At 54.5% G+C, this 21,653-nt stretch overlaps 8 protein-coding genes across 8 annotated transcripts; 5 read left to right on the forward strand and 3 right to left on the reverse strand.

Moving 5' to 3' along the window:
• Positions 1-698: 698 nt before the first annotated feature.
• Positions 699-3,869, forward strand: GLRG_04498 (calcium-translocating P-type ATPase; the record flags this gene model as incomplete). Its single annotated transcript, XM_008095183.1, has 4 exons — positions 699-816; positions 875-1,032; positions 1,104-3,727; positions 3,779-3,869. The coding sequence occupies 4 exons, from the start codon at positions 699-701 to the stop codon at positions 3,867-3,869; spliced, it is 2,991 nt and encodes a 996-aa protein (XP_008093374.1).
• A 288-nt stretch (positions 3,870-4,157) lies between these two features.
• Positions 4,158-4,968, reverse strand: GLRG_04499 (proteasome A-type and B-type; the record flags this gene model as incomplete). The annotated part of the gene is made up of 4 exons (XM_008095184.1): positions 4,158-4,301; positions 4,363-4,814; positions 4,888-4,906; positions 4,966-4,968. 4 exons carry the CDS (start codon positions 4,966-4,968, stop codon positions 4,158-4,160), a joined length of 618 nt encoding a protein of 205 aa, XP_008093375.1.
• Positions 4,969-5,759: 791 nt separating this feature from the next.
• GLRG_04500 (UBX domain-containing protein) lies at positions 5,760-7,357 on the forward strand (the record flags this gene model as incomplete). The annotated part of the gene is made up of 2 exons (XM_008095185.1): positions 5,760-5,893; positions 5,968-7,357. The coding sequence occupies 2 exons, from the start codon at positions 5,760-5,762 to the stop codon at positions 7,355-7,357; spliced, it is 1,524 nt and encodes a 507-aa protein (XP_008093376.1).
• Positions 7,358-7,713: 356 nt separating this feature from the next.
• GLRG_04501 (ribosomal protein L36e) lies at positions 7,714-8,497 on the reverse strand (the record flags this gene model as incomplete). The annotated part of the gene is made up of 3 exons (XM_008095186.1): positions 7,714-7,876; positions 8,042-8,142; positions 8,441-8,497. The coding sequence occupies 3 exons, from the start codon at positions 8,495-8,497 to the stop codon at positions 7,714-7,716; spliced, it is 321 nt and encodes a 106-aa protein (XP_008093377.1).
• Positions 8,498-9,901: 1,404 nt separating this feature from the next.
• Positions 9,902-10,527, forward strand: GLRG_04502 (uncharacterized protein; the record flags this gene model as incomplete). The annotated part of the gene is made up of 2 exons (XM_008095187.1): positions 9,902-10,266; positions 10,332-10,527. The coding sequence occupies 2 exons, from the start codon at positions 9,902-9,904 to the stop codon at positions 10,525-10,527; spliced, it is 561 nt and encodes a 186-aa protein (XP_008093378.1).
• A 945-nt stretch (positions 10,528-11,472) lies between these two features.
• Positions 11,473-12,726, forward strand: GLRG_04503 (lipase; the record flags this gene model as incomplete). Its single annotated transcript, XM_008095188.1, has 1 exon — positions 11,473-12,726. The coding sequence occupies one exon, from the start codon at positions 11,473-11,475 to the stop codon at positions 12,724-12,726; it is 1,254 nt and encodes a 417-aa protein (XP_008093379.1).
• Positions 12,727-17,498: 4,772 nt separating this feature from the next.
• Positions 17,499-18,417, forward strand: GLRG_04504 (uncharacterized protein; the record flags this gene model as incomplete). The annotated part of the gene is made up of 3 exons (XM_008095189.1): positions 17,499-17,803; positions 17,884-17,971; positions 18,058-18,417. The coding sequence occupies 3 exons, from the start codon at positions 17,499-17,501 to the stop codon at positions 18,415-18,417; spliced, it is 753 nt and encodes a 250-aa protein (XP_008093380.1).
• Positions 18,418-19,515: 1,098 nt separating this feature from the next.
• Positions 19,516-20,104, reverse strand: GLRG_04505 (uncharacterized protein; the record flags this gene model as incomplete). Its single annotated transcript, XM_008095190.1, has 2 exons — positions 19,516-19,978; positions 20,004-20,104. 2 exons carry the CDS (start codon positions 20,102-20,104, stop codon positions 19,516-19,518), a joined length of 564 nt encoding a protein of 187 aa, XP_008093381.1.
• Between the last annotated feature and the right edge of the window lie 1,549 nt (positions 20,105-21,653).

Here is a 21,653-nt window from a genome sequence, read left to right on the forward strand (position 1 = left end):
ATACCTAGCCGGATACCGTACCGTGTGGTTATCATCATTTGTCATGGGGCACAATGTCCGGGTTGTCAGGTCCTCACGGAGGCAAGAGGTCTTTCTCCCTCCCCTTTCCACTTTGCCCTACCATGCCGCTCCGGATTACCTATCGGCTTCGGGTGTGACCTTTTTAATTGGCTTCTGCCCCACGTTTTCTTCCCTAAGGGCCGCAGTGGCTCGTCCCCAATTTGGCCAGGGACGCACAGGTGGATGCTAGGACCTTGGGAGTCCTGTTTCTTGTTGCAAGGTGCCCCCACTGACGCTAGCCATATTAGGCTAGAATCGGTTTCTTTACTTAACAGCCAAAAAAAGGTTCTTGAAGGGGAAGCTAGGCAAACCTGGGCCACTGAACGAACACGTAGAGCGTATTGGAAACTTGGGACATCGGCGACGATTTCAGCTTCTTGCCCCACTACGACTGCAATAGGATATGCTGTCTCTTTGATCGCAGTCTTTCCAGCACCTTCTCTCCTCTCTCTTTCACATCCCAAACCTTTCTTTTCACCAGGTTTGGATCCCATCTTTGCTTTCCTCTTCCATAACTGTTGAAGAGTAACCTCCGTTCCATCCCTTTCTCCCAGCAACAGAACCCGACGGCCTTTGAAGCTCAGCTGGATACTGCCGGTTCCTCGGTAAGACACGTCGCGCGTAGCGCAACTTTTGCGATGGAAAGCGCATTCGCCTCGCCCACCGAGGAGGTCCTCTCGACTCTGGGAGTGAATCCCAACACCGGTCTGACCGACGACCAAGTCATTGCATCACGGACCAAGCATGGCAAGAATGGTGAGTAGCTTTGCGACACGAAACCTGCGATAGACCCGTGCTGATAGCCTGTCCACAGTCATCCCCGAAGAACCCCCGACGCCCATTTGGGAGCTTATTCTTGAGCAGTTCAAGGACCAGCTCGTGATTATTCTCCTCGGATCCGCAGCCGTTTCGTTCGTGCTCGCACTGTTTGATGATGAAGAAGGCTGGAGCGCTTTCGTCGACCCTGCGGTGGTACGTAATCCTCGACGCCGACATACCCACATTGCCAAGGCTTTCTCCGGCTAACAGTGCCGATAATCCAGATCCTGACCATTCTGATCCTCAATGCCGTTGTCGGTGTCTCGCAAGAGAGCAGCGCCGAGAAAGCCATTGCCGCCCTGCAGGAGTACTCCGCCAACGAGGCCAACGTCATCCGCAACGGTCAAGTCTCCCGTGTCAAGGCTGAGGATCTCGTGCCAGGCGACATTGTGTCTGTCCATATTGGCGATCGCATTCCTGCTGATTGCAGACTGGTTGCCATCGAGAGCAACAGCTTCAACGTTGACCAGGCTATTCTGACTGGAGAGAGTGAAAGTGTTGGCAAGGACTGCGACTATGTCGTCAAAGATGAAAAGGCCGTCCTACAGGACCAGATCAACATGCTGTTCTCTGGAACCACTGTTGTCACTGGTCGTGCCAAGGCTGTCGTAGTCTTGACCGGTTCTCAAACTGCTATTGGAGACATTCACGAAAGCATCACCGCCCAGATCTCCGAGCCGACTCCTCTCAAGCAGAAACTCAATGACTTCGGTGACAGCCTCGCCAAGGTGATCACGGTTATTTGCATTCTGGTCTGGCTTATCAACATCCCCCACTTCAGTGACCCCAGCCATGGATCCTTCACCAAGGGTGCCATCTACTACCTGAAGATTGCCGTCTCGCTTGGTGTTGCCGCTATCCCTGAAGGCCTCGCTGTTGTCATCACCACCTGCTTGGCGCTTGGCACGCGGAAGATGGCTGCAAAGAACGCTGTAGTCCGAAGCTTGCCGTCTGTCGAAACTTTGGGAAGCTGCAGCGTGATCTGCTCGGACAAGACTGGTACCCTTACTACCAACCAGATGAGCGTCAGCAAGCTTGTCTACCTTAGCGACAACGGCTCCGGCCTCGTCGAGCTTGATGTTGAGGGCACTACTTTTGCTCCCAAGGGATCTATTTCTCTCAGAGGGGAGACCGTTACCGATCTGACCCGCTCCTCTTCTACTGTTCGCCAGATGACCGAGGTCGCTGCTGTTTGCAACGACTCCAAGATCGCATATGATGCCCAGAGCGCCACCTACTCCAACGTTGGGGAGCCGACTGAGGGCGCTCTGAGAGTTTTGGTCGAGAAACTTGGACCCTGTGCGCCTTCTGGCAGCAACCCCGAGGACTGCGTACACTACGCCAGCGCTCAGTATGAGAGTCAACTCCCCCGCCTGTCTACATTCGAATTCTCCAGAGATCGCAAGAGTATGTCTGTTCTTGTCCAGAACGGCCAAGAGAAAAAACTCCTCGTGAAGGGTGCTCCCGAGTCTGTCATTGAACGATGCTCGCACGCTCTTGTTGGTGCCGATGGCAAGCGCCAACCTCTGAATAGCAAGCTCTCAGAGTTGATTACGAAGGAAATTGTGGACTACGGCAACCGCGGACTTCGTGTCATTGCCCTTGCTAGCATCGATAACATTGGTGAAAGCCCTCTGTTGAAGTCAGCCAAGACCACAGCCCAGTACGCTCAGATTGAGCAGAATATGACCTTCCTTGGACTGGTCGGCATGCTTGATCCCCCTCGTCCAGAGGTCAAGGCCTCTATCCGCAAGTGCAAGGACGCCGGAATCCGCGTTATCGTCATCACTGGAGACAACCGCAACACTGCTGAGAGCATCTGCAGACAGATTGGCGTCTTTGACGAATACGAGGACCTCAAGGGCAAGAGCTATACTGGCAGAGAGTTCGAGAACCTCAGCGAAAGCGAGGCCATCGAGGCCGCCAAAACCGCATCCCTCTTCTCCCGTGTCGAGCCTAGCCACAAGTCCAAGCTTGTTGATCTACTCCAGCAGCAAGGAGAGGTTGTGGCTATGACTGGCGACGGTGTCAACGATGCGCCTGCTCTCAAGAAGGCCGATATTGGCGTTGCCATGGGCTCCGGTACTGACGTCTCCAAACTTGCCGCCGACATGGTGCTCGCTGACGACAACTTCGCTACGATCGAGGTTGCGATTGAGGAGGGACGTTCCATCTACAACAACACCCAACAGTTCATTCGTTACCTCATCTCTTCCAACATTGGCGAGGTTGTCTCCATTTTCCTCACTGCCGCCCTTGGCATGCCCGAGGCATTGATCCCCGTCCAGCTTCTCTGGGTCAACCTGGTTACTGATGGGCTTCCCGCTACCGCCTTGTCGTTCAACCCCCCTGACCACGAGATCATGAAGCGTCAGCCCAGAAAGCGCGACGAGCCTCTCATCGGTGGCTGGCTCTTCCTCCGTTATCTCATCATCGGTACCTATGTTGGTGTTGCTACTGTCGCCGGCTACGCTTGGTGGTTCATGTACAACGCTGAGGGCCCTCAGATCACCTTCTCCCACCTCTCCCGCTTCCACCGTTGCTCCTCCGACTTCCCGGAAATTGGCTGTGAGATGTTCTCCAACAACTCCGCCAAATCTGCCTCGACAGTTTCGCTCTCGATCCTGGTCGTCATTGAGATGTTTAACGCCATGAACGCGTTGTCCTCCAGCGAGTCTCTTCTGACCCTACCTCTCTGGGCCAACATGAAACTTGTCTACGCCATCACCCTTTCCATGGCTCTTCACTTCGCCCTCCTCTACACTCCCTTCCTCCAGAACCTGTTTTCCATTCTGCCCTTGAACTGGAACGAGTGGAAGGCGGTTCTGTACATCAGCGCCCCTGTTGTGTAAGTTGATACCCATCCATGCGCTCCGAACTAGTGCTAACTGTATTACAGCCTTATCGACGAGGTTCTCAAGGCCGTTGAGAGATCGTTCTTCAGTCAGAAGAAGACTGTCGAGTCCTCCAAGCTAAAGAAGCAGAATTAGATGGACAAGAGGGTCAGCCCAAGCTAGATCATAGATCCCTAGTACCGTGGAAGCACTCGCAATCCATATACAGTGTCGTTGTTCATAGACCGTTGCAGCCGATATAAAGGCATAAAAAGTATCACCAAAAGGATGTTAAATCAAAGGTCATTTGTCTAGTTCATGCAGGCTTCGAGTGCCCTCTCATAGTGGATCATCTCCATCTATTGGTACAAGCTGGAAACCGTCTATTTGCGGCGGTTCTACCGAGCTCCCCCTCCGTCCACACTAAACCATTCGTCGTCAAAATTAGTCTTGTCTGCCCTTAAGCAGTCTTTTGGTGACCTTGTCCTTCTCAATAATGTACACGTGTGCACCCCAGCCGGATAAGGCGTCTCGGTCAACCGCGTTTAGGAGTGATTGAGAGATGGTTTCGAACAACTCCTCGGGGCCCTGCATGGAAGCCTCTATTAGCTTGCCGGTAAATATTGTCATGTCATTCGTTGTCACGTACCAGATCGGGTTCCCATAAGCTCTCGCACATGCCAAAGAGTTGTTCAGACGCCGTGCCGGAGACGATGAAATCCTTGGCGAAGTCGATGCAGCCGATGGAGTCGAAGCCACAGATGAAGGGCTTGCCCGTCTTGGGATCAAGGCCAGCGACGACAGGAGACACGAAGTAAGGGCCGAAGCGGCGCTCGTAGAGGGAGCTGCTGACGAGGTTGGCGAAGGTGGTCGGAGCGATGTTGCGCTCCTCGCGCAGGCGGTACATGTTGACCTTGTAGCGGAACAGGTCGCCGACGGTCGTGACATCGGTGGCGAGGCCTGTGAGGCCCAGGAAGACGTCGCCGTACTGGAAGATCTTCGGAAAGTTGTTGGAAACGGTCAGGGCCTGAAGACCGAGGCGGAGATCGCAGGCTATTGCGACGCAGTCCTTGCCGACCATTGCGACGCAGGCGCCGCCATCTAGAGAGAGGCTCTGGTTAGGATCGTGACTCTGAATGCATTCGGGGTTCGAGAGGGGCAGAGGGAGACGAACTGATAGAGAACGGAGAGCTCTGGAGGCCTGGTTAGCTGGGGGTTTGCACCTCGAGGCTGAGGAGGGGGGATGGCGTACCATCTTAGCTCCTGGAGCGAGGGACCGCTGGTTAGGTGAATAATGCTTCGGGTAACGTTCGAAGGAGATTTATCGTCCAGATTTACGTCGTGGGAGGATCGCGGGGTTGGCCGTGGACTAGCCTCGTGTGTTGCGTCGAAGTGGTTGATGGCGGGTCGTGATGGGCGTAGCTGCAATTGATGTTGACCGGATCGGAATGCTGAGGTAGCGTAGCACCTGCTGCCGCCTGCTCTTGCTGGGTTCTGGCTGTTGCAGGGCAAGGCAAACACGCATGGCGCGGCCGAAGCGGTCGGAAAATCCACGTACAGCAGATTGGAGCTCGCTGATTGGACCGAGCTTGCTACGAGGGTGCTGAGCGATGATGCACGTCCCCCAGTTGCCTTCGCTGACGGAGTACCTTGCCTGCCTTACGTACCTGCGCTTGACCTGAACTTTTACTCACAAATGGAAGAATCAGTCACATCATCTTGCGCAGACCTTCGCTGGGATACAAAAGGAGCAGTGGTCTAACTCAGCTTTCTTGAATCTAGTATCTAGTTACTCAGCATCCGAACATCCTTCGAGAGTTGTTGCTGTCGAGTTTCCTCGTCCTTCCGCCAACTTCCACTAAACTAATACATCACGAGCTTGGCGCAACAGCCCCCGCCGAGCATTCAACCCCGCCAACAACACGATTCGAACACGATTCCAAACCACACACCGAACAACGACCAGCAAGTCAACCGCGAACAGCTAGATAAGTAGTCTGACAAGTGCAATCGCATACCGTGGCCTACGGCATCTCTGCAAACAAGATGTCGCACGTGGTCGTAATCGGCACGGACTTGCGGAGGGCGACCGTCAAAGTCAGCCCGGGCACCTACTTAACAGATGTTTTGCAAGAGGCCTGCAAGAAGCTCAACTTGCCAAGCGATAAGTACATGTTGAAGTAAGTTGGAACGATTGCATTCCATCCGCCACTTTTGGCCAGCAAATCTAACAGCCCGACGGACACAAGCAGAGGCAAGTCGATCTGTCCGTCGTCTGGAGAGTGAGCGGCCTTACTCCGGGTGCCAAACTCGAACTCGTACAGAAATCCAACACACCTTCTGTCGTGTCCGTTGCACTCCAGCTGCCCGCTCCCGAAGCAAATGCAGCCCCAAACGGCCGGTTAATCGAGAAACTCCCCAGCGACTTCACAATATGGAAGGTCTTGCGCCAGTTTGAGAGCGGCGTTGTCAGTCAAGGGAATAACCTCAACATTACAGCAAGAGGGGTTGCACAAACAACAGACGGAGGCACGAGCGGGAGCGGCCAGATGTACTATGAGACGCCAGTCCTCAACATCATGGGTCGCGAACTGGCTACGTTTGACGACTTCCAGAAAACCCTTTCGCAACTTGGATATAACTCCGGCAGCGTCTTGATCCGGCTGTCGTTCAGGAAGACGGGCCAGACTTTGTTCGAGGCCATGGGCCAGATCAGTCAGTTTTTCAACGAAGTCGAGGCGAAGACCAAGAAGACGGGCCAGACGTCGCCTACTGTGGAGGAAACGGAGAAGTCTGTAATTGCCGAGAAGACACCTCAAGCTACAGCCCCGGAAGATGAGAGCAAACCTTCTCCAGGGGCAGACACCTTGGAGAAACAACCAAACAGCGATCCGCCAGAGCAAGAACCGTCGGGTCTGACTGAACCAACAGCGGAAACCATGGACATCGATCAGCCAGATACGGCAGACCCTTTGCAGCCGGTCAGTGTCTTCCGTGCTCCGAGCGGAATGACACCTGCGGCAGCTCTGGCAGATGTGCCAGAGGACGACTATGCACCTACGATTGCCCACGCACAACTACACCAGGCCCGGCTTCAGCAAAGCGCGCAGAACAAGCGGCTGTTGTCTGACAAGGAACTTGAAGCGCTCAGGCAAGCAGAGGAAGCTCGCCTCGCGGCCGTAGATAAGGTGCCGATGAAAGTGCGGTTTCCCGACAACACCTCTGCGCAATGGACCTTTGGACACGAAGCGACTGGTGCCACCCTCTACCGGGCCGTCAGGTCAGTGATGGCTGACAGCACCCAGGCCTTCAGGCTGGTCATACCTGGCAGCAAGGTCATCATCAAAGACGAGGATAGCCCGGGAAACCGCTTGATTCACGACTACAAGCTCACGCGTAGTGTCCTTTTGAGCTTGGTCTGGAACGACAGTGTGCCGGTAGATGTCCGCAAGAAGCCCTTCTTGAAGGGTAGCGTTGCTCAGAAGGCGACGGACATCACAGTTCCTGATATTCCCATGAGCGACGACAAGGAAGAGCAGCAAACAGTAGCCTCATCGTCAAAACCGGAGAAGAGGGAGGGGAGTGGCGATGGTAGCGTTGCGAAGAAGCTACCCAAGTGGCTTAAGTTGCCCGGAAAGAAGTAGACAGATTCGCGTCTCGTAAAATTTATGGCTATTGTCCATTTCCACATAGAACTTGGCGAGCATGTTCATAGCTTGGCACATCCGGCATAAGTTTAAGAGTCTTTGTTTTCTTCAACACCTCGCACGTCAGAAATCATAAGCATGATCAAGGGGTAGATAATCATTTGAAAACGAGGCAACAATGGGTGTGCTTGAAATTTTGGTATTTGTCGTCGTGAGCTGCAGCTATTCCGCGATGCAGCATATCAGAAACCGTAAGGGGAGTTCATGAAAAGACAACTTTTGTGACCACGCCTTTGAACCCTTATGCCCAACCCAATATTTGCCAGTACACCCGTACGTCGAAATCGATCTGTTTAGTGACCGACACGGCGGGACTCGGCGATGACGCGGGTCATCTCCTCGACCTTTCTCTTGGCGCGGCCGAAGGTGCCGAGCCTCTTCTTGGCGAGCTTGCGGGCACGCTTGTCCTTGGAGTTGCGGAGCAACTCAATAACGCGGCGCTCGTAGGGGGCAAGGCTGTGGCGGAGGATGGTGGTTAGCATCCTACGCAAGCCAAGGTCTGACAGGTATTCGGGCCGTGGTGTCCGGTATCGCGGGACAAGACCGAGGCGCTTCTCCCGGTGTGGAAACAGTGATACACGGAGCACTTGACGTAACCCAAGAGTGTGAATGGACACTTACCCAGCAACTTCCTTGACGACGTCACGGACGAAAGAGGTGCGCTTGCTCAGGTGACCCTTGGTGCGGGAGACGCGGGGCTTGACAACGCGGGGAGTGGTCTTCTATATTACCGAAGCAACATCAACCGGTCAGCGTCCATCTTCTGCAATAGAAAGCGGCAAAGGTTTGCTCGCTCCCCTCGTGGAGAGGGTTATGTGTGTATGCAGAGATCCTCCACGAGGTGAGACGAAGCGGGATGAGGTGTTTTCCCTTTCCCTTGGGGAAGCCCTTGTTTCCATTGTATGCGTCATGTCTGTTTCCCATTCTCGTTTCTTTCGATTCGAAAACTTCGTTTCGCAAATGGTTCGCGAGGGCTTCCTCTCAGGTTGGGGTCGTGAAAGTGGCAGTGGTTCGACGTACGTGGCCGTGGTTAAGACCGACGGAGAGACCGGTGCGGACGGGCGCTTCCTTTGCCATCTTGCTCGATATTGGGCTGCTGATGGACGGTGGGTGGTCGGGTTAGTAATGTCGTGATGGTCGAAGAGGAGGGAAAAGGCTCGATCGTGGAAAAAAAAAAAGTTCGGTACTTCCAAGGCAATTTTCGCAGAGCGGCTTTGTGCGGTCACGTGCTTGGGGTTAGCAGGATATTGACTGGCTTAGCGGCCTTTAAGCAGTGAGTTACCTAGTTGGCTTGGAGGGGCTGGTGGCTTTCTGATCTCCGATGCGGTATGATTGGCTCGTTTCTTCTATAGGGCCTAGCCAAGTAGCTGTTGAGCGCTCGCAGGCTGAAATCGGCCGCCTTCACTTACATCTCACCGACTTTCCAAACCTATCCCCTGGTAGGCCGTGAATGCATTTAGACTAGGAAGCTACCGTATGCTGTGTTCTGGTACTCAGACTTGACGCATTGCATGCACCTCGTATCGGTGCCTGAGCACGATTGCGGTTGGGGGACAAAGTCTGGACTATGTCAAGTAGGTCCAGCACTATTGCTTCTTCCGTAGACCGGCGCGAACAGGTCGACCAGGCGGCTTTGGCCCAGGTTGCCTCAGAGCCGCGCGTTGATGTTCCCTTCTGTCCATCAAGCCCGGGATTGTTCTACTAATTTGGGTTACCGCTTGCTTCGTCGCTCTTACGGATGACATTGGGCTGGCTCCCTCACAACCCAGCTTATGTACCCACAATACAACGGAATTCCGTCCTTGGACAGACTCATTTCTCCTTGTCTTCCCTGACTGTCGTCCGAACAACATCTAAAAACCATGAACAGCGGAGCGAGATCTGCTCAACCACGGATGGGCTTGAGAGGGGCTGGTAATACCAGATGGGATCAACAACCAGCAGCTCAGCGTAGGCTGCCATACTTGCAAACATGAAACACAGACTGTCCAATCACAACTGACTGTTCCCCTGAAAGACCGCAGGCGAAGCAACGCTGAGCCCCGATAATGTGAGCATTAACCTCTAAACTCTTCTCCATGTAACGACAGGTCCGTCTTAATGACGGACTGGTATGCTTGTTGTCGCATTCCTGCCCCTTAAATGGAGCTAGGCAGTCCTCCTCAGCCATCCCATGGACGGGGTCGGTCCGGTTGATTGCATCAGGATCTGCAGACCTCCGGTCCTGCAAGGAACGACAATGGAAATCTGGAGCTGCCCTTGCTGCTGAGTTGGGTACCGTGCGTAACTGGTATATTAAAGGTCAAGCTTGGAAGGAACCGGCTTGGTCAGTGATCAACGCAAGACCTCATCTTTGGGCCATCCTGTCTTTCCAGTTCTCGTCCGTTTCTATAACCCTCTTCATCCCCTCTCTGAACCTAGAACAGTGCGCTTGAAACCGTATTCCCATACCTAATAATATCGCCCACCATCATACCCAACATGAAGATCTCTCTCCTTGTCATTGCCGCCCCGGCCGCCCAGGCTGCGGTCTCTTACATGGCCGCTGTCCCTGAGTCTCTCATGGCCAAGGTGCAGTCCTCCGACTGTACTCTTCCCGACGACTTCCAGATCCAAAACTTTGCCGCCGAATCGCCGGATGGCGGCAAGACGATCGAGTCCCTAGCCTTCAACTACAACGACGACAGTACCATCCTCAGCACGTCATGCCACCTCAACGCCTCATCGATTCCTGTGGCCGGCGATGGCCGTACGGCACGGTACGCCTGCGACGATGCGCGCGTGCAGTTCATCCCGCGGAACGGAACCATTACTATGATTGAGAAAGTCTGCCCCGGGGAAGACGGGTAAGTTAAACCATCGATTCTACGCCACATTTGCGGCGGCTCCGCGACTGACAGACGAAATACAGTGCCGCCGACTACGAGGTGTCAGGAACGGCCCTCGTTCCGGTGGTCTGCGACGGGGCTGCCGGGAACGGGACGGCTACCGCTCCTCGTCACAGGCGCAGCAAGAGCAGGAGGGCCGTTGCGTGCAGGTCCAACTCGGATGACATCCGATCCAGGTTCTTCAGCATCCAGCCTGTTCCAGGCGGCGGCGAGGAGTAAACAATCTTGGGACGAACTGAGCAGAAAAAGAGAAGGGTACCAAGCACTACGTTATGTTTGATGAAACAGAGAACAACTGACCCGATGAGGTCACATACAAAGTTTGGACGTGGCGAGATCATGCTTCCCCAACAATGGATTAGGTTGCACATAGTACGACTTCGGCGTCCATGGAATATATGACGGGAGAATAGTCACATGGACAAATAGGACACAGAATAAATAATCAACAGACCGCGCCTGTCCCCTCATGGGACTGTAATCAACGTTCCTCCACGCGCAGTGCCAGGAGATCAAGAGTAAAAGGGGGAAGGAGCCGCCGGGTAACTGACATAGTTTAGCGGGGCAATGACAGTCCAATCCAAATTCGGCCTTTCCCCAGCAGCCACTTGGCCTCCCTCCAGGGGCAGAGCACCATCCACTCAAGCCCAACCATTTGTCGGCAATCGTCGCTTGGCCGCGCCTCTCCGCATCCCTTTTTTTGTACCTAGGTGCATTGCAGAGCAGGTCCTGCATTGCCATATGACCTCATCATACTCACGAGATCAGTCTGAGACGTCGGTATCCCGTCCTATTTCTGCTACTTGTTGAGCATACGCACACATCTCTGACCGAGTTCATTTGAAGGAACACTATTTTAGATTTAATCGTTAATCATGCGCTCCTGGAGAGTCTGGCTGTAATCGACTTTCGATGCCATCAATCGTGATCATCCTCATTTGATTCGCAAACTAGCCCAACCTTGCGAACTCTTCCTTCTGCGCAACCGTTCACCATCAGGACTATTTCCTTACGTTTCTCCCTACCCTCACTTCCGCTGGTTACATTGAAAGAGGACAACTCCGCCCTGCGCGATGTCTTCCAGCTTGGGCAATCGATCATAGGCTGCACCTCGCGGAACACTCTACTAGCAGACCATCACCATCACGAAGCCCTACTGACAAAATGTTCTCGCCTATGCAACCTCTCCTCTACCTCCTCCAGCTCGCGTCACTGGTTGGCCTAGCCTCAGCGACACCGTCCGGCAACGTGCAGCAGCCGCTGTCGCTGACCAACGATAGTAAGGCCGACGCGCCTCCGCTGATCGTTTCCGTCGAACTCTTCCGGTCCCTCGAGCGCACGTCGCGTATTGTCGATATAACCTACTGCGTCGGTACCTCAGGTATATCGCAGCCCTTCTCATGCGTATCCCGCTGTAAGGAGTTCCCCTCGTTCACGCTGGTTTCGACATGGAACACGGGGGTCCTTTTGAGCGACAGCTGTGGCTACATTGCCGTGGACCACGGCGTGCGCAGACCGGGAGATGAGGACAGGTTCAACGGCGAAGTCGGGGAGAAGGCCATCATTGTCGCGTTCCGCGGCACCTACAGCTTCTCCAACGCCATTATCGATCTAAGCACGATACCGCAGGAATACGTGCCTTACCCCTCTCCCGACGACGGCGGCCAGCCATCCAAGCAGCCCAAGCACAAGTGCAAAGAATGCACAGTCCATATGGGCTTCCTGGCGTCGTGGCGCCAGGCGCGGAACCTGGTGGTCCCCGAGGTCAAGAAGCTGAGAGATCAATATCCCGACTATCCCATCCATATGGTCGGCCACAGTCTCGGAGGGGCCGTCGCGATGCTTGCGTCTCTCGAGTTCAAGGTGTCGTTTGGCTGGGACAACATTGTCGTTACGACTTTTGGCGAACCCAAGGTCGGGAACCAGGGCCTCTGCAACTACGTTGACGAAGTCTTTGGACTGGACAACGAGAAAGACGAGAATCTGTCAAAGCGGTCCTACCGCCGCGTGACACACGCCGACGACCCAGTGCCGCTGCTCCCACTCACAGAGTGGGGTTACAAGCCACATGCTGGCGAATACTATATTAGCAAGGTGGATCTGTCGCCCTCTCTAGAAGACGTGATTGTCTGCCGTGGCGACAGCGACGCGCGCTGCATCACGAAGGGGGACGGCAGCTTCTTCGAATCCAAAGTGCAGGAGCTGGCAGAGGTTGCAAAGTCTGTACAAGTGGCCGACGAGACCAAATGGATGAAGAGGCTGCCGGTGTTCCCGGCCCGGCTCAAGCTTTGGCAACTGCTCTTCGCCCACAGGGATTACTTTTGGAGACTCGGGCTTTGTGTGCCTGGTGGCGACCCGGCAAATTGGGGGAGAGACAAACACGGCGGACACGAAAATCCTGTATTAGACGAGCTCTAAGCGCTGTCGGGTTTCTTCAAGAAGGAGGGGTTGACTTTGACGGCTTTCTGTAGCCGGCATATGGTAGAAGTCATTGCTACAGTACCCATGGTTGTATACTTGACCGCGAAGCAGGGTCTCTCAAAAGGCAGAGAAAGTGCGGCGTTTGAATGGTATGGCGGGCGTTTTCACTTGCCGATACCTACAATACTAAGACCGTACTGAATTAATGAAAGTTACTAAAGTCCAGTCACTGTCGTAATGGATCAACCTGGTCGGGATTGAGTCGTGGAGCAGTTCCCCCCAACGCGGACGGATGCCTAAGCCCGTTAAGCCCTCAGTGACAACAAGCGTCCGAACGTGTGGATTCGTTCGTCGACCTTGGCCGTTGAGAACTGCTAGCGGCAGTTTGTCTTTGCCACGCAGAGTTCAACACGAGACTGGTTTCCAATCGCTCACAGACGACGCTGCTGAGTCGGAGACTCTGCGCAAACGGGGGTCGTTGTGCAGGTTTCCACTTGCCTCACCTGTCGGGAAGACGAAAGATTCAGCTCTCCCCCACCAGTGATTTTCCGTCAAAAGTCCCAGCCCAAATCCCCCCGGTTCTGCGATGAGCTGGGCTGCCTGTCCGCTGCAGTGTACAAAGGCATGTGGGGGCCAAAGCGGCAAAACGCGACTTCCAGAAGGAAGCCATCCTGCTGAGCCCCTCGAAGAACCCCAGGAGGCTGCGGCCATGCAAGGTGTCGGCGTGCTGGCAAGCAACATGCGGGCGCCGGGAACAGTCCGGGGTGAATTGTGCCCGCAGCAGTCCCAAGTCGGGACGTTTTCCCTCGCGGCTATCAGGCCGCTCCCTCTGCTTATGCTGACCAGCGAGTGGGCTTCACTGAGGGGACTGGGTTGGCCTGTCATCCGCGTGTAAATACCGTCGCCCGTAGCCTGCTAGATCTCTCAAAGGTTTTCTACCGCTTGGGGACGAGAAACAGGGGTGGGAGACGAGGGGCAGATGGGGAACAAGGTCGAAGGGGGAATGGCGTGCTACCACTGCCGAAAAGCAGGTTTGTTCGCATCGAAGCGTGCGCTTGGGATCGCGGAAGTTATTTCGAACTGCACGCGCTCAGAGGATGCCACGCGATAAGGCGGCAGCCGTGGGCCTGTCGCATGCGTGTCGCTTGTTGAACCCGACTGCATGGAGGGGGAACCCCCTCCTCCATGGGCTGTGCTGGCCGTGAGTCACTACGGCTGCGATGGCATCGTAAGGGAGGGTAGGAATGGCCCTATTTAGGACGAAGTAGGGGGCCAAGAGATTGGGTACCAGAAGTCGAGAGTTATGCGCCTGGTGTTGGCCGGTCAGAGCCAGGGAAACAACTCGGATGTTGTTACATGCTTGTGGTCAGGTTGGGCAAGTTCAGTTGGTCATCGCGGTGGCATCTTGAGCCTTTGACGTTTCACTCGCAAGTATTTTGCGATAATTTCACAAGTAGACCAAATCAGGGATGCCGGATGGCCCGCTGTTCAAACGATGACCTATCACGCCCCCTGTTGAAACTGGTATCTCTGGGGGTTTAAGGCAGAGGAAACCGCAGATTGATGAACGATCGGATATTTCGCAGACTGTGCGCCGGCGGGTGGGCAAAGTAGTTTCGTGCATGACACGACACCATTGCCTTGTTGACAAGCATGCATGTGAGCGGTAACGCGAGATGCAATGGGGGCCACCGCAAAGCAAGGTGACCAGTCAAGGGACGGTCGTCGTGGTTGGACAACATGTCGGCTGGCTGGCCTCGTGGCTTGGTCGGCCGAGTGGCTGCTGGTCCCCGGCAGTGAGGCACCGGCTTCAGCGGGACAGGCAAGAAGGGCATGGAATAGCAACAACCGATGTGGACGAACAGTGTCCTACCTGTCGTAGGATCTCCGCCGGTCTTGCCCATTCCCCTTCCCAATGCCTTTTGGTGGGTTTGTCGCCCAGGGGGGGGTTGACGCTCACAATACATAGTAGGTACGGACGTCCCAAGGTACTTACACACTGCATTCGTCTCTTCGACGACGTGGCCAGCAAATAATTTCCCATGGTTACCAATAAAGTTGTGCTGTTCGATGTAGCCGTCAGATTGACGACAGTATGTATGGAGGCATAGAGAAATGGCCTTGCGTAAGCCCCAAACACATTTGTATGCGATTTGAGACGGCCGGGTGCAATGGTCCGAGACAAGATGGGATGGCATTTAACGAAGGGTAGAGGGCAGAATACATGCCCATCCTCGAGGTTTGGTGAGAGATAAGCCGCCACAAGTGAAAATTCCAGAAACCAGTGCGGTCCCGTCATCCAATCTAAGCGGATTTTTTGGGCGTATTGCTTCCATTTCTTGGATTGATCATTATACAGGCTGCCTGCCCAATGCGCTTGGGTGTCTATGCAATGTCGACTTGTGTCGTCAAATGCCACGCCGTCGTTGTGTTGAGCAGAGCATAGGAGGCGAAGGAAGAGGGTGTTACACGATGGGAGGTGAGGTGAAGTGAGTGAGGGGCGGGGATTTCGCTGATGGGTCGACCGCAGGGCGTGCGGTGAGCCAGGGGCCAGCGGGTTTTATCACGCGTAGATGTGCTTGGAACAGGACAGAAACATTAGAAGAGGAATCACGAGACAGAAAAAAAAGAACAGGTTTGGCCAGGGAAGGAGATACGTACATGGCGGGCGTGTCACAAAGCAGGAGCGGGGAAACGCATGGAGAGGGTGGATCTAGCCTCTAGACGTCCGTATTTGCCATCCTGATGTTCAATGTCGCCTCGCTGTATTGCTGTACTATGTGTTGTGTGCTGAGCTGGCCGTCCTCCAACACCCGCACACACACAATTTCAACATGCCCAGGCAAATGACCTTCACCTGAGGTATCTGGGTGGCCTGTCTGAACGACCTCCCCACGGACTCAAATTGGCCAGCCCATTTCTTTGCTGCTCTAATCTCCTGGACTGGAGAGGCGACTGTTATAATCTCTCAAGCCTTGGTCTCGTGACAATTACTCGGATGGGGAACTAGGGATGATTAGTCGATAGGAGGAACTCTGCTGGGCCGGCAAGAACGGGCTCGTTGAGTTTGACTTCGGTTAATAAGAGAAGCAATTGCTGCCGAGCGCTACCTCCAACAGCTTGCCCTCGAAGGTACCTCTTCTGTACATCGTCAGCTTTCGCCTGCTGGTCGCCTGTCACTTGAGGACTAGGCTGATACATCGTGTCCCAACTTCCCTCGATACGGAATCTTGCCTCTGCTGCCCGGCAGGCTAAGGTAATCTCAGAGCAACAATCCACCCAAAGGGACCTCACCACATGCTAATAATGTCCCCCTCCCCTCCACCCCCCTATCGAGCCCTGGTCACTCCAGCCTTCCTCTCTCTTACGCTATTGCTCTCCCCTTTCCAAACATGGGAATCCAAAAAGGAGTTTTCGCCTCAGATGCCCCATGCTATCGGCAAATATACAGCAAAGTCAAGAGAAAAGGTGTGAAAGGAGCAAAGAGAACCCTGGCCGCATGTCCCTGCCACTTGCCCACTGCCTATTATTTACTAGCTTCAACTTTTCAAGGTACAATTCTACTTCGTAGCAACCTCGGGCCTAGATACAGCAGAGCCTAGCCCAGCCCGGCGCCCCATTCTTCTTCCCCTCCCGCCAAATTGGAACCTTCCCATGCCCTAGACCATAGTCCCCGAGCCCCCGAAAGCCTGACCACCTCATTCCCGTCCAATTCACTTGAGTAGTCCAATCCAGGACCCATCACAGGCAAGCCAGGAGGGGGGAGGGGAGGGGGGAAGAAAGGAAACGTAGTGGGGTTGAGGCGGCAGGTGCCAGCAGCCAGAGCAGCAGGCACAGGCCCCAACCAGGGCAGGTATGTTACGGTACGGCGCGGTAGCAGGGTAAGGTGCCATGGGGGGGCTGTCCACACGCTCAATTGCTTGCTGCTAAGGCAGGAAGTAGCGAAACAACGACCCCGACCCAAGGTACGGGTACGGGTAGGGAAACCAGCAGCCCAGAAGACGGAGAGGGAAAGAGCGACTTGAGGAACAGTGGTAGTGGACGGCGGGCTTGGACCAGCCCGATTAAATCTTCACTGGCCTCGCAACTTCCCTTTGAGATCCCCCCTCCCAAAATAATTCGTCACACGTAAACACTCCCTCTGCCTTCCCTCCTTCTCCCACCACACACATCTTTTTCCACTCTTCAACAACAACAAAACAAACCCGCGTCAACTTCTCACCGACCCCCGTTGCACGCCCTGCCACCATATCTATCTCTACCTTCGGTCAAACTTCTCTTTTATACCTCAACCTAGTCGCATCACCTCAATCCCAAAGTACAACATGTCTGGCGATGTAAGTACCATTTCCCCCACGCTGCTCAACACTACCACCTCACTCCAAAAACCCCTCCGTCGCCCCTCGCTCGTCCCTCTGCAATGACTGTGCCACCGCAACGAGCATGTCCATGATGTGACTGCTGAACGGCCACTTGCATCGTGCGCCTCTCCGATTTCCCTCCTCCCTTTCTCTTGGCTGTGGTTGAGGTCGATAGCCCGTTCTCCTGTCCTTCTCAAATCACTCATTGCTGCTATGACCTGCGGAAAGAAAGCATGCTGACTTGTGCCCCTCTTCTAGCGTGAAAGGTTTGTACTGAGCCTCCTCGTCGATGGACTACCTCCCATCCACCAAAATCTCAGTTGCCGCGTGCAGCATCATGACTGATTCTTTCCCTACAGCAAGACCTTCCTCGCTCGCCTTTGCGAGCAGGCCGAGCGCTACGATGAGATGGTCGGCTACATGAAGGAGGTTGCCAAGCTGGGCGGTGAGCTGAGTGTCGATGAGCGCAACCTCCTGAGCGTTGCCTACAAGAACGTTGTCGGTACCCGCCGTGCCTCGTGGCGCATCATCTCCTCTATTGAGCAGAAGGAGGAGAGCAAGGGCTCCGACAAGCACGTCGGCACCATCCGCGAGTACCGCACCAAGATCGAGACCGAGCTCGAGCAGGTCTGCCAGGATGTCCTCGATGTCCTCGACGACAGCCTTATTCCTAACGCCCAGACCGGCGAGTCCAAGGTCTTCTACCACAAGATGTACGTTCTCCGGTGCCGCAATCTGTCGTGGTTTCTGTTCATTCCGGTCCCGTAACTAACCGCTACGTCCCACTATCCAGGAAGGGTGACTACCACCGCTACCTTGCCGAGTTTGCCTCTGGCGAGAAGCGCAAGGGTGCTGCCACTGCTGCCCACGAGGCCTACAAGGTACGAGAAAACATGAAGTCTTGGCACAACTGTTCTCGAGAATACTAGAGCTAACGCGGCCCTCTTTTTTTTTTTTTTTTAAACAGAGTGCTACCGACGTCGCTCAGACTGAGTTGACCCCTACTCACCCCATCCGCCTCGGTCTGGCCCTTAACTTCTCCGTCTTCTACTATGAGATCCTGAACTCGCCCGACCGTGCTTGCCACCTTGCCAAGCAGGCCTTCGATGATGCCATTGCCGAGCTCGACTCTCTCTCCGAGGAGTCTTACCGCGACAGCACCCTCATCATGCAGCTCCTGCGTGACAACCTTACCCTCTGGACCTCTTCCGACAGCGGCGACGCTGAGGGCGCCGCTGCTGGCACCGCCGAGGCTTCTGAGGAGAAGAAGGAGGAGGCCAAGACCGAGGAGCCTAAGGCCGCCGAGGAGACGCCTGCTGCCTCCTAAATTTCTGTCTTACTCTGATACCACTCCATCTCAGCTCACGATAGGACTGAGATGGCTCATCTACTCGGCCGTCGGTATGCGCTACATGCGGACCTTCTGATGGCTAGATCTGGCCGCCACATTAGTGGCTGATGATATCTGCGACTTGCAACAAGCGAGTCTCTTGGCGAAAGGGGAGGGTTTTGGGGGTTTTGAACGCGGAGAAAGGAATAATGCGTGGCATGGTCCCTTTTGGTCCCTTGGATGTCCATCCTGGTCTGGAACAGCCTTGTTCCTTGGACCGGGGGCGGTGTTGGAGAGACTCTACTTGGCAGCTAACTACCGACCTTCCCCCTTCTTCATACCCGTCCATGCCCAGAATTTCGTCTCCTTTTGTTCTTACCGAATCCTGCTTTTTTACCCCTGTGCTGGATGGTTTACGGCTGTCTCGTGTTCTCTTTTTCGGTTTTCCTCATAGTGGTCCTTCAGTTGTCGCGCGTCTTCTCATGGAGAGAGAGAGAGAGAAAGAGAGAGAGAGAGAGAGAGAGTCCTTCCCCCAATGCCCCATGTCTATTCAGTCTTACAAGACCAAAAAGAAAATAACAAATGTTCATCAACAACCTTGGGCCAAATGATTCGGTGTATTTGACACGTGCGATTTGTGCTGGGTACTAAGCATGTCACTAATTCCGGTTTGGGACAGCATGGGACAAGAGGAGCTCAACAAGTAGTGATTGATGAAGCGCACTTTGAAGGTTTCCCCACGACGTTGGACCCGTGGGGTCCTGCCGTCTTGAGGAGTCAGCAATCTCAGCAGTGATGTTGACATGGCGTCCACTTCGGACATCATCAGTGCAGGTTACATACAGCCAGTTGAAAAAGTAGCAAATTAGTATTTCCTGCACGAGCTACATTTGTGTGCGTGTGTTCAGCCATGGATGCGAACCGACGCCATTTCTACGAACATGAACCCAGATACAAACAAATAAATGAAAACGCCAAGCACCGACCATTAATTTGTTTCTCATATTCCAATCGACCTCTTAATATGCGACTCATTATAGCAGCACCCGGGTAGTATTCATCCTGCTCGTCCACCCCTATGTACAATCGAAACTCTTAACGGCCTCCATGGCTCCTGGTGAGCAACCTCTCGGCCCTTCTGAGCCGCGCCTGCTTCTCGGCAATTAAGTTCGGCACGTGGCCCCGGCCATCCGAGTTTGCCTCGCCGACGACGCAGTCCCCGTCCGCGTCCAGCTCCGCGTCGGCGGCATCGTGAATCTTGATATTAAGGGGGGCAGCGAGGGTCACGCGTCGGTACATCTTAGTGGCTTCCTCAGCGCCGCGGGGTGGCATGGGCCCGCCGGTTTTGCTCCCGCTGAGCTTGCGGACAAGGTTGCGCATGCCACGGAAGATTGGGTGGCTGCCGTGTTTTGCACGGAATATCCCCACCGGTACATGTCCACCGGGCAGCGCCTCCGCCTGGTCGAGGTAAGCCGCAAACGGGTCCAAGCCCATTGCAGGCGGGGCTCCTAGGCGGGAGCATGTCGGGCAATGCGTCTGTTGTGAGGGGAGCATGTCGCTGCGTGGAAATGTGAAGGCGTCACCTGTCCCCGGTGAGGACGCCGACGAGGAGCCAGATGACGAGGCCGCAGACAGGGAGATGTTTGTTGAGGAGGCGGATGCTGCCGGCGAGGAGGGTGGACATGTGCACAGGGATGCCGAGGCGGCAACCTCCTCGCGCCAGACTTGTATTCGCTGTTGCTTGCTGAGAGATGGATTCTGAAGAGACATCTCGGCGGCTGTTTGTTATTGTCGCTTTTTTTCTTCTTGCGTCCTCTTTACTACTCTCCAAGAATTATCAGAGTTGGCCGTGCTGTTGTGTTTATGGGGGTCAGGTGCTCAGACTGAGAGTGGGGTCCCCGCTATCAGTGATTCCTGGCTGTGAACGTCGAGTTGCCAATAATGGAGTGACGGCAAAATGCTGTGTTGAGCCAAGACCGAAAGCAACAAGTGTGCTGAGACTTCGAGATGGCCTGCGCGTCTTCTGCACAGGACGATAAAGCAGAATTAGGTGTTCGCTGCCGAGAACGGTCGTCGCCAAGATTCGACCGCTTTGGTGATTTTTGTCGACAGGACGAGAAAGTGTAAATTGAGGGAAAGAAAAGTAGGAGCAGAAAGAAGAAAAATAAGAGGATATTAAAGTTCGAAGCGTGTCGTGTAGGTGAGGTGACACACGGGACCAGACTGGGGTGGTGTCATGGGCGTCTCTGTGTCTGTTTCTGCTCGGCGGATCGACTCAAACACACGGTTCATGTGCCCTTCAGCCGTGTGTTCGCCCAAGATCATTAGTCGGCGCCAACCCCGGATTCCGATGCCCCCCCCCGAATGGATGTATGGGTGTGTGGGAGTTGAAGGCGGGCAGATGACTGACTTAGGGCGGGTTGATGTGTGAGGCAGAGGGAGGACGGGCGGAGTAGACAGGACCTTAAACGGTTTTGGGCAGCATAAAACCAGGTAGTGCAGGATGATAAGGGTTGATGAACGAGTCAAGCCTTTTTCTTGCCATCCGGTCTCTGGGGAACCCGAGGGGGTGAGGGCTTGGGGAGAACGCCTCAAGGCGTACGAAACAAAACAAAAAAAGGCTAACGAGCCAACCCGGAGGGGAACAAAAAGGAAAGGCTAGGGCCACAGGAAGATGGTAAAAAGATAACGGTGGAGAGAAGGGGAAGGATTATAACTGGTCAGCTAAAGGAAGCCCAGTCCTCGTCCCTTGTACGGATGTATATTGGTGGCAGTTTCTATCCTTCGAGATGAAGAAGGTGAAAGCCCGGGTTCGAAGTGATACGGTCGATGCTCAGATGGTTGCTGCAGGTCTTTAGTGGAAACAAAACAGCACGAGCAACGAAGCCGGTAGAATAAGCGGCTGAGGGGTCGGCCCACGTTGTTTGTGTTGATGTGACGAACAATGACGCCCGTCCGTGTGTTATTCGGCCCTACGAAATCTCGATTCAAGGGGTCAAGAGGGTTACCCCTTGACTTTGGGGAGGATTGTGAGCAAGACGCAGAGGGGCAGGCCGTGTAGGTGATTAGAGAACGCAACGCAGCACCTATGTAGCTCGGCCTGCAAGATGTTTCTACCACGCTTCTTGGGGCGTTTTGAACGTTTAGGTCGGCGGAGGTGCACAGGTCAGGCCAGGCAAGATGGGATGGGAATAAGACAAGCCGGAGTGCTGAAGCGAAGCAGACGTGCTCAG

This window comes from Colletotrichum graminicola, assembly GCF_000149035.1.
Source record: "Colletotrichum graminicola M1.001 genomic scaffold supercont1.14, whole genome shotgun sequence".
In the NCBI taxonomy this organism is placed as follows: domain Eukaryota; kingdom Fungi; phylum Ascomycota; class Sordariomycetes; order Glomerellales; family Glomerellaceae; genus Colletotrichum; species Colletotrichum graminicola.